The following is an 11661-nucleotide window of genomic DNA, read 5'->3' on the forward strand; positions in this document are numbered from 1 at the left end:
AAATGAATATGCATCCTCATTCATCCTATTTTTTTTGTGTGAAATATACGTCTTTTAGTCTCAAAACTATGTATTGTGGTCTTTCTTTTATTTATTGCGTCTGGAGCATCTCGTTTCAATGACCAGTAGTAATCAGCCATCTTGCTGATGTTCCACCTTCCCTGATACCTCCTCTCCATTTCCCTGATGTCTTGATGAAACCTTTCCAGATGTTTCAGGTTAAAAACAATCTCTATCATCACTTCTATTGACTTCAGAACCAGATGAAACTGTATCAAGAGTTTCTGGTGGAGTAGGTACAGGTACATCAGGTTCATGAGCAACAGGTCTTATGGCAGATAGAAGGTTTGGATATGAAATTTCATTTTCATTTTAGTGTTGTAGCCTTGCACGTTACATAAGCAAAAATAGTAGTCACATCTGTAGTTTCTGAGCTCATGCCAGACCATTGGAATTCCAAAAGGCAAAAACATTTTCTTACCTTTAGTCCATTGTCTCAACTCCTTGACACAAATGGTGCAAACTTTGTGCAGAGCCCATGATTTGTCTTGGTCCCCAAGTTTTATTCCAAAATATGCATAATATGCTTGTTTGACAAATTCTGTAATGTTTGAAAGACACTTAATTTCAGTTGTAAAATGAATAACTTTTTTACATACATATATTTAGTTTTTGAAGTGTCGGGATTCAGCTATAGTTTCAGGTGCTGGAGCAATGCTGTGGTGTGCTTTGGTACCACTGATCCTCTGTTGTAAGGAACAATATATTTAGTGGGTCTTTTACTTTAAACAAACTTAAACAAAATATGCTTACAGAGAGATGTTTTAATGCTGTTATTTATGAAAATAAAGAATATTTCAGTTCATTAAATTAGCTTTTAGTGGCATGTACATGCATTATTTAATAAATGTATTAGGTTATATATGAATTATATGAAAGTAATTTTTGTGTATGGAAGTCACTAACATTGAAACCTGTATCTTTGATTTGTTGAACTATATTTGTAAAGTATAGACATAAGAATAACATTATTTCCTAACTATATGAGACTGGTAAATTTTTGTATGAGTTTAACTAAATAGATAAAAAGTTCTATATATATAGATAACTTAGACTCCAGTAAGGTTTTGGTTAACGAATATCTATAGAATGACTTTAATTGTGTTCTGTAGTGTAGTTTGTTCCTATTGTACCATCTTTTAGGTAAAAGCTACTTCTGGAAGTAGAATGATTGGTAGCTGCCCTGTTAGACCTTTCAACACAGAACCACAGGCCATTAACTATTCACCATACATCAGTGGGCATGAACCTCTCTCACATACAGACTATACTACCTATGCTTATAATAAGCCAGGAGATGAAACTCAAAATTATCTGTCATATGATGCAGGTAGGTAGCTTTATCTTTCATGTCACCAAACAGTTTCACAGAGAATTTTCAGCTTTAGAAGTATTATATACTTGCTTGTTATTATAAAATATTTTTCAAATAATTTTGTATGAATGTTTGAAATAAATAGTTAAACAATAAAAGTACGTGTATGATTATACTCTCAAATGTTTACAAGTTGTATTAACTTTCTGTCAGTATAAACTCTTCCGTAACAATAGTTTGTTCAATATGGACAAAATAGTGAGGTTGTTTTTAAGTAATAGCTTTTTATCATTGAACTCTTGACTCTTATCTGCAAACTTGAGGTACAAGCTGATGTCACTTGATGCATGCGAGTGCTCCAGTATACACTTAATATCTGCTAAAAGGTAATTAAGCACAATAGCTAAGAAATCCAACATTTACAGTAGCACAAGCTTTACAACAAATTTGTAATGCATCATTACTGGGGTTCTTGAACCATATTTTACAGACAAGGGTTAAACAGAAGAAGTTGAATTTACATAGTATTCCCTGAAAGATATGATAGTAAGATGATTAAAACAATCACTCTGAAGATAACGATCCAGTACCTATGAAATTATTTGAATATTGTGATTATTGTAAAACATAAAATAAAAATATGATTTAATGTATCTTAAATTCAGTCTCTCCTAACAAAACATATTGTAAAATATGTGACAGTTACATTCCAAAATTGGTGGATGGTCCCCAAATGAGTGGCACAGCAATCTTGTTGTGTTGCATAAGTGTATGTAAATTAGGCAGGGCTATAAGGAGCTGGGTTGGGAATGGGAATTACTCTATTCCAGAAGATATGTGGAGTTAGTAGTGTTGGTTCAGTGTCATCACAGTGTGTGCTGTCTAGTTCTTCTGAGTTTGAGTTTTATGTTGCAAAGAGTAAAGAAATAAATTATTAGTATCAATTGTGAGTGTCAGCACACTGAGTGAACTGGCTTCACTGAAGAATTGAAGATTCACTGTAGATGGTGAAGGCCTGATAGAATAGGAGCATTTTATCCTGGGTGTGGTTGTCTTTGCAAAGGATTGAGTGACAGAGGTTTTTGCAGGGTTTTCCTATTTTCTTCTCATGGATAATTGTCAGCTTAGTGGAAACATAAGACTTATAAGGTTTTTCTGGTTTAGAAATTATGGAAATTAAAGGACTTGTGGTTTCCAAAACATGGATGTGCCTTGAAATGGGGATGGTGTGTAACTGTAGAATAATTCTTAATGTAAGAGAAAGCTAAAGCAACATCAGTAAAAGTAACTAAGTAATCTTGGATACTGATTAGGGAATAACGTGTATTTTGTTTTGCATTAACTGAAAAGTTGTTTCGATAATGACTTTTCTGTGTAAAATTGTAAATCCCAAAGTGCATAATTTAGTGGTGTTGCTGTAATGTGACTATTGTAATTGAATGTATTGTTAAAATATATGTGAAGTGTTGGAACCTCATTCTGATCTTGACTCATCAGTGGTAAACTTTGATCTACCATTGATGACAGTGGAAGGATCATGGCTATTGTAGTGTTTAATTTGTTACAATATTTGATGTTTACCAGCACAAGCTTTAAATTATTTATTTTTAAAATCATATCTTCTTTTTTTGATTTAATTCTTTTCATTTTTCTCATGATATGTTTGGTGAAAAGGTCAGCTTATTAGTCCTGTCGGTCAGATACCAACAGGAGGTTATCATCCGGGATTTGGGCCATATGACAGAACTCCTCCAGGGCCTGCAAGGGGCCATGAAACACACCTTTCATCAAGTGGACAAGGACTTCCAGATTACAGCTGTCAGGGCTACCCTGAACAACCTCCTTCTCCTCCATCAGGAGCATCAGAGTCACATCCTCTGCATTGTGCAGTGTCCCAGAGTCTTCATCTAACTCAGTCAGAATACAATCACAGACCTTCAGGGTATAATGAGTTTAGTGGATCTACACTTGTTCCACCTAGGGGAGGATACCAAGACAGATCTGGTAAAACTCCCTCTACAGCTCAACCTATAGCAGAAAGATTTGGTAAATCTTTTATGATACATATCCAGTAAAAACGGTGCTCTGTGTATTAAATGTAAACAAGAAAAAATTAGTTTTAACGAAAAATTAAAAAAGCATGTGCCTACATTAGATGCATTATTTTATTGGCAATAAGTAGTATGAAAGGCATTAGTCCAGCTACTAAACTCAAATGCCTATGAGTGTTTCATTGATTCTGAAAAGTTTAGTAGTTGTTATGACTAACACTCACAAGTTAATCCAAACTATTGTACAGTTTATGTTAATTTATTATTATTATTACTATTATGTATGTAAAATGTTCAGTGTTTTTAAAGTATTAATCATAAATTTTAATGTACATTTCATATTAACTACCGGGATTTCATAAGCTAGTAGCTGAATTTGGAAGATGATAATCTCTCTATTTAAAAGTCCTACAAAATCAGGAAAACCACCTTAATCACTGAAAAGAAAATATTCAATACTTGAATCACCACTTCTAATGATAGAAAGTTTAAACAATGGATAAAGTTTATGATTAAATGCTTCACTCTTTTTGCTCAGCAGACATTGGTTATTGTTGATTAAGAAAGTATTTTGAGTTTGGCAATAGAAAAAAAAAGTATAAACATTTTGAAAACTTGTGATAGAAGTGATTATACTGACATCAATAATTTGAATCTATTATTCTATTGTGCTATTTCTGGCTATGATTATTTTATTTTTCTATTTTGAAGTATATTTTAAAAAGTTTGTAAGATCAGCCTAGCCCATGATTTTGCTGATTTTTAATCTTTGCAAACTGTTTAGACATTTTGTAGCTTGATACTAATGGATAAAGTTAAAAAAATATTCAAAATATGAATGAAATATCTTTGCTTATTTATAACTGTTTTCTAGTCTACAAATATAATTTGTGCTTTTAAATGAAATATTTAGTTGAAATTTAACTTATTAGTATCTAAGATCATCCTTCCAGGTCCCTATGGGTACTCAGGAACCCCAGGTTACAACTCTTGTGAGACAGCACCTTCACCTCAGGGGTACTTGGACAGAAGGCCTAGCTATGATGATCAACTCCCTTCACAAGATATTACTACCCACCTTCCACATTTTTATTCTCCAGAATCAAGGACTGTGTTCCAAGAAAGTGGAGGTAAAGGTCTTCTACCTGAAACACAACATCCACCACCTCCACCATGTCAACTTCCAGTAGAGTTTGAACCTGAAGGTATGTATATTATAATGATTTCAAAAAAAACTTTATTGCAAAACCAATTTTAATAATTAACATTTCTTTGTCATAACAATAATCTTTTATTCTCATTGCTATAGCATAAACACAGAATATCCCAACTGTGAAGTTTTAGTATTTTAGTAATAAATTCAGTATAATTAATAGTGTTTATAAACTGTGCCTATTGATTTCCCTTCTCACATAGCTTTTCTTCAGATTTTTAAATGTATTTTGTAAACAGATGTACGATGGAGAGATCCAGATCTTCATGAAGTTATAGAATTTTTGGGTCACCCAAACAATGTGATACGAGCGAATGCTGCAGGTTACCTTCAGCATCTGTGCTATAATGATGATCATATGAAGCAGAAAACTAGGTAAGTAAATCTACGACCACAAATGATAAAATGGTTACCTTCAGCATCTGTACTATAATGATGATCATATGAAGCAGAAAACTAGGTAAGTAAATCTACGACCACAAATGATAAAATGGTTACCTTCAGCATCTGTGCTATAATGATGATCATATGAAGCAGAAAACTAGGTAAGTAAATCTACGACCACAAATGATAAAATGGTTACCTTCAGCATCTGTGCTATAATGATGATCATATGAAGCAGAAAACTAGGTAAGTAAATCTATTATCACAAATGATAAAAAAATGTCCCTTAAATCTTTAAATACATCAAATTAGACCAGATTTGTAAATAGCCAAAATAACTGGAAGCCAACCTGCCCTAGGGAATGAATTGGTCACCCTAAATATCATTTAATACTATATATTTCCCACTATTTCATAAGTTAGGGAATAAATTTTTATATAGTAAATTAAATCTTTGTTTGTATATTTTTTACAAGGAACAGATGTAGTATGCTGTATAATAGCTAAGCACCAACTGCTTGGAGAATGCATGAGCACTTAAAAAGTCATACCTTACTCAGTAACGTGAGTAGGTTTCTGCATATTGTTTAACATTTATAACTGAAATAGAAATATAACTATGCACTGATGAACTTGATTGTCTGAACTTCATTTAGTTGAGTGAGAATCATATGAATGTGAACATGACTGTAATTCAAATTTTTATGCTATGTGAAAGGGCCTTAGGTGGCATGCCACTATTGATAGAATTGCTCAACCAGGACATCCCTGAAATCCAGCGGAATGCCTGTGGTACTCTTCGAAATCTCTCTTATGGTAGACAGAATGATGAAAACAAGGTAAGGTGAGATCTCGTATGCAAAGATTAAGAACATTATTTGCATGTAAATATTAAAAAGTTATTTACAAATACATTTGACTTTTTTCATTTTTGTTTAGACCTTTGATTAATTTTTTTATTATAATGTAACTGAAACTATTTTACTGACTTTTAATTCAATTTTGATTTATATGTTTTTCCTTGGTAAGATTACTTATTACATAAAAATCAGAAATATTTTCTGAAGTTAATAATTAATTATATAAATAGTATTTAACTGAAAGATTATCAATCCTTTAAATATATTACTTTCCTAACTTTAATACTCTAGACATGGGCAGGTCAAAGTGTGCATGTCACGACTTTTTAGAAAGTAACATTCAGAATTTAGTTAAGCTACTTTATTATCAATGCATACGAATAAACTTTGCACCGAAACATAGTTAAGAAATCAAGTTTTAGTATTATATAAGTTTAAAGTTCTTAATTTTATAAGGAAATATTTGAAAAAATACTCAATCGCCTCTAGTATTAGAATTGTGATATTTCCTATCTATGTCTTCCCTCTTCTCTAATTTATTTACCCTCTCTGAGAAATATGATTTGTTTATTTGTTTTTGAATTTCACTCAAAGCTACATGAGGGCTATCTGCTCTAGCCATTCATAATTTATCAGTGAAAGACTAGAGGGAAGGCAGCTAGTCATCACCATCCACCGCCAACTCTTGAGCTACTCTTTTACCAGTGAATAGTGGGATTGACCATCACATTATAATGCCCTCATGGCTGAAAGGGCAAGCATGTTTAGTGGGATGGGGATTTGAACCTGCGACCCTCAGGTTGCAAGTCGAGCCTCCAAACCACTTAGCCATGCCATGTCTGAGAAATATGGAATTTAGTGTCAATTACTCATTATGATATAGATACTACTTAGACAAAACATAATTTTTATAGCCTTCAATCTTATTTGTTTAAGAAGCCATAAATTAGAAAATCAGACCCACTTGCCATGCCCACCTGTCACATCCTCTCTTTCACAAATTGCCAATAGTTCTGTCTGATGTCTTGTACTATATTATTTATAACTAATAGAAAGCCAAAGTTTTAATCTATAAAATGACATATTATATTACATTGTTTTCTATACAGAAAATTGTCTATTTCCAGGTTCAGTTTCAAATTTGTTCTCACAGGAATCACATCAACTAGATTAGCTAAAGTTTTAAACACTCATATCACATAGTTAAAAAGCCAGAAAAATGATGATAGTTTTAGAACATTGTCTGCTTTTAGCTTGTCATTATTCTGTGTTTTAAAGTGCATTATTTAATTAAATAAAAAATATTTAGTGTAGTAGTGCCATTAGTATGAAAAGGTAGGTTTAAATTTCATTGACAGTTGACACTAAAAATGACTTAGGTAAATACTATAATTCTTGTTTTTTCCTTTGTATTCTTTATTTATTATCATATAAATAACTAAAACATAAAAATTAGAAACTTATTAGATAAGGTTAGATTAGGTAAGATAAAGAAAAAACAAATAATAAAAATTCTTCACAAGGCATGCTCATTAGTAGCTCATATGTTACATAATTCGATATGGTAACTTAGGTTACAGGTTTGCTGAGTGACTCACAACCTGTGTGGTTGGATTATTAGTTAGACACAGTTCAAAAGGCAATAAAACAATAAAATTTAAGTAGAAACAGATGTATACTGTTATGAGCTTTAAGCTACTTAGGATAAACAGCTTTACTTTCCTATTACAATGTGCAGTCATTCTAGGAAGAAAAAGGGTAATTTAGATTTATTTTGTATTTTTCTATGATGCTTATGAGGTCAGTCAAATTAACTGAATGGGTACAAAGTTAGGGTAGAGAAAATAACAGATAGAATATAAAGTTTTACTGAAATAAATGTTTGATATATATATATTTAGGAGGTTTTAGAAATTATGCAAATGAAATTTGACAATTGTCAGGTGAAGAAAAGTGTTTTTAATCTTAACATGAAAATCAAATTGCACTTGGAGCAGTCAAAACTTTGATTCCATATATACACAAATAAATTGTTAGTGAAAATACTTCATTAAAAGAGTATCTGATATTTTGTATGCAAAAGACTTGTAATGTTTACTGAAAGCTTTCAAAATTTCATGAAAATGCACAAAACATATTAAAAGTTATAGTATGGAAACTAAAAGTCACTTTGGAGTCACATACTTGGACCAAATTGACTGAACCCGTAGAGAGAAAGCTAGTTAGAAAAATACATTTTAAGCAAATAGTGTTGATGGCTCATTATTCATTAACCTTAGTTGAAAGATAACTAACTCTTTCCAAACAGGCTCAGTTAATGTGACCAATCTAGTGACCATCAAAGTTTCCATACTATAACTTTTGATATGTTTTGTGTATCCTCACCAAATCTGGCAAGCTTTCAGTAAATATTACAAGTCTTTTGTGCACTAAAGATTTGTTTTAAATATATGGAGTCAGAGTGTTGCCAATAGTTCTGTCTGATGTTTTATACTGTATTACTTATAACCAATTCTTCACGAGGTATGCTCATTATTAGCTCATGTGTTACATAATTCATATGGTAGCTTAGGTTACAGGTTAACTGAGTGACTTACAATTTTTCTTCATCTGAAAATTTTCAAGTTTCATTTGTGTAACTGCAATCAATTTGACCAAACTTGTCACCACTCTAAAAAAATATGAAATAAATCTAAATTACCATTTTTCTTTCTAGAATGATTGCAAATTATAACAGCAGACTACTATTGTTTATTGTAAATAGCTTAAAGCTCATGATAGTCTACTTCTATTTGTATTTAATTTTATTGTTTTATTGCTTTTCAACCATGTCTAACTAACATTCCCACCACACAAGCTGTAAATCACTTGGCAAATGTGTAGCTCATGTTACCATATTCAATATTATAACACATGAGCATACCTTGTGAAGATTCTTTAGAGTAGGCGTTCGTGACTTGTTGGTGATAAACTGCAACAATAAACAAACAGCACACAATACATTTGTTTTAAAATAATATATTCAAACAAGTCAAGTGTACATACAAATGTTCGTTACATAGTTAATTATCACAGTTGTATCCAGAGCTTTAAATAATTGTCTCTTTTCGTCAAAGTATACACAGGCTTGTTCAGTTACTTTAGAACACAATTGACAAAACAAATTTTTCTACCTGCTCTGTTATTACAATACAGTTTGTGATAATTTGACTTTAAAAATCCCCACGATATGCTCTTTTTGGTTAAACTCACAATCACACAGTCTATATCTGTCTAACTTTTGAACTAAATTTGCAATGTATATTTATGCCCCAACAGAGTTCTAGAATGTTCCACACACTACTAGATATTATTAAACAATAATATTCAATGAAAACAACGATAAAAGCTCAGAAGGTTCTAGTAACATGGTGCAATAATATAACAATCACCAATTCATAACTATTGAATTACACAACTTATAATTTGTAAACAGTTACATAAGCAAATTTGCAACAAACTATTGTTTCTAAAAATAACTAAATTTAACACTCGAGCTTTATAAACTATCTTAATCTTAACACTTGCATTGAACAACTGAAACAGTCATGTATAACCAACAATAGTATAAAATGTCAAAGAGAACTACTGGCAATTTGTGAAAGAGAGGATGTAACAGATGGGTGTGGCAAGTGGGTCTGATTTTCTAATTTTTGACTTCATTAACAAATAACAGTGAAGGCTATAAAAATTAGACTTTGCTTTTGTATTATCTATATTGTAATGAGTAATTTACTTTAAATTCCTTACTTCAGAGAGGTGTGTTAAAGAAATTGGAGAAGAGAGAAGACTTAGAGAACAAATGTCGCAATTCTCATACTAGGGGAGATTGAGGATTTTTCTAAATATTTCCATATACAATTAAGAACTTCAAACTTATATGATATTAAAATTTTATTTATTAACTTTATTTTGATGCCAAGTTTATTTGTATAAATTGATGATAATCTAATTAAATTTTGAATGTAACTAAAAAGTCATGATGTGCACACTTTGATGTACCTGTAGCAAGAGGGTTAGTGTTTTTGTCTTTGTAATAAAACAAAATTTCATGTACAACAGTTTAATCAGTTGCTTATCTAGCTGTTTTGAAAATGTAGGTCTCTTCATAAATACAGATACCACAAGGATTCTTGTTTTTTTTGTCGATTTTAGTAACTAAGATGCTAGTTTCCATATTTTATGAATTAGAATTTTCACTGAAATGAAACACAATTCCTTGTAATTTTGCTCTTGATATACATGTATGTGGCTAAGTTATATTACTACTGTATGCAGTGTATACAATATTAAAAAAATGCACAGAATCAAAAATGCTGGTAAATTGTATAAACAAAACAAACAGTAAAATCCCTAGTGCTTTTGACAGATATCTTCATCAGAGACAAAGAAAAGGTGCATATATATGGAAAATTATCTGCTTTATAAAGAAATTGATTTTTGTTAAAACTAAAAATTATAGTATTTATCTTTCAGAGGGCTATTAAGAATGCAGGAGGGATCCCAGTGTTAATAAGATTACTCCAGAAGACACCAGATAATGAAATCAAAGAGTTAGTAACAGGGATCTTATGGAACTTATCATCTTCAGAGGTAGAATATGTGTAAAAATACTCTTACCTTTTCTGTAAACTGATTTCTTTTACCTAACTTAGATACTGTGTTTTTTCAGCTGTAAGCTAAGACATATTTTACACTTAAATTTACTATTTTATTTAAAATTGCCTATATGTTTCATCGATAACTTTGTTAGTTCATATACATACCTTGTCTAATTTATAATGTTGGTTTTTTCATTTTTAGATAATGTTTGGTTTAATATTCATATTTGTTACACACACCATTTTTGATTCTCAGTACTGTTGAGTTTCACCAATTGATCCAATTGTGTTAAAACTGCTGATAGGCACAGATTGTTATCAATGTTTTACATACATGTTCCATACTAGAATGTAACAATGACTTTAAGAAAGTTAGAAAGAGTACAGTTAGGGCTTAAAGTGGTGAATTTAGTTATAATGAGCCTATTCTGTTGAGCAACAAATTTCAGCCCTTGGCTTCTGCAGATGGGGAACTATTAGAGGGAAGGAAAACAAAAGAGTCAGAGAAGGATGTGGATGATAAGGAGGTTAATGTTATAGGTGATTCCTTGATAAGGCATGTGGATAAAATAGTCTGTGGGGTAAATAGGGAGAAAAGAATCAGATTATGCTAACCAGGGCCACAAGTGGAGGATATAAATCACAAAGCAAGATATATACCAAAGGGAGTAGCAGAGATGCAGTTTTTGTAGTGCATGTAGGGGCTAATGATGTAGGGAAAGGTAGGTCAGAGGAGCTAATTAATAAGTATAAGGGGTTGATAAAGGCACTTAAAGAAAACGGCCATAATTTAATTTTGTCAGGGATACTGCCCAGAATTAATTGTGGTGATGAAGTTATAAGTAGTTCATTAGGGCTAAATGCTAGGCTTAGGCTAGTATGTAAGGATGAGCAGATTAGCTAGTTGTACTTGTAGGATCAGTTCAGTGGGAGAAGGGAGCTTTTTGCAATGGATGGTAATTATAGACCCATTAGTCTTACATCAGTTGTGAGAAAAATTTTGGAAAGTCTATTAAAAAATACTTTGCAAAGTCATTTAACAAATTTTAGAATTTTGTTAGATAGTCAACATGGTTTCACTAAGGGAAAATCTTACCTTACAAATCTTTTAACATTCTTTGAAAAGGTTACTGCTTAT

The 11661-nt window shown here is 31.6% G+C and overlaps 1 protein-coding gene across 3 annotated transcripts in view; it reads left to right on the plus strand.

Moving 5' to 3' along the window:
* The window catches only part of LOC106461822 (catenin delta-2-like), a 31282-nt gene that overhangs the window by 5865 nt on the left and 13756 nt on the right, over positions 1 to 11661 (plus strand). For all 3 annotated transcript variants that reach the window (XM_022388900.1, XM_022388899.1, XM_022388901.1), the window contains exons 2-7: positions 1204 to 1390; positions 3050 to 3421; positions 4380 to 4631; positions 4879 to 5014; positions 5742 to 5862; positions 10399 to 10515. In XM_022388900.1, the coding sequence (XP_022244608.1) occupies positions 1228 to 1390; positions 3050 to 3421; positions 4380 to 4631; positions 4879 to 5014; positions 5742 to 5862; positions 10399 to 10515 (1161 nt within the window). In that variant the 5' untranslated portion in view covers positions 1204 to 1227. The remainder of the gene's footprint in view (positions 1 to 1203; positions 1391 to 3049; positions 3422 to 4379; positions 4632 to 4878; positions 5015 to 5741; positions 5863 to 10398; positions 10516 to 11661) is intronic.

This window comes from Limulus polyphemus, unplaced genomic scaffold (assembly GCF_000517525.1).
Source record: "Limulus polyphemus unplaced genomic scaffold, Limulus_polyphemus-2.1.2 Scaffold1039, whole genome shotgun sequence".
Classification (NCBI taxonomy): domain Eukaryota; kingdom Metazoa; phylum Arthropoda; class Merostomata; order Xiphosura; family Limulidae; genus Limulus; species Limulus polyphemus.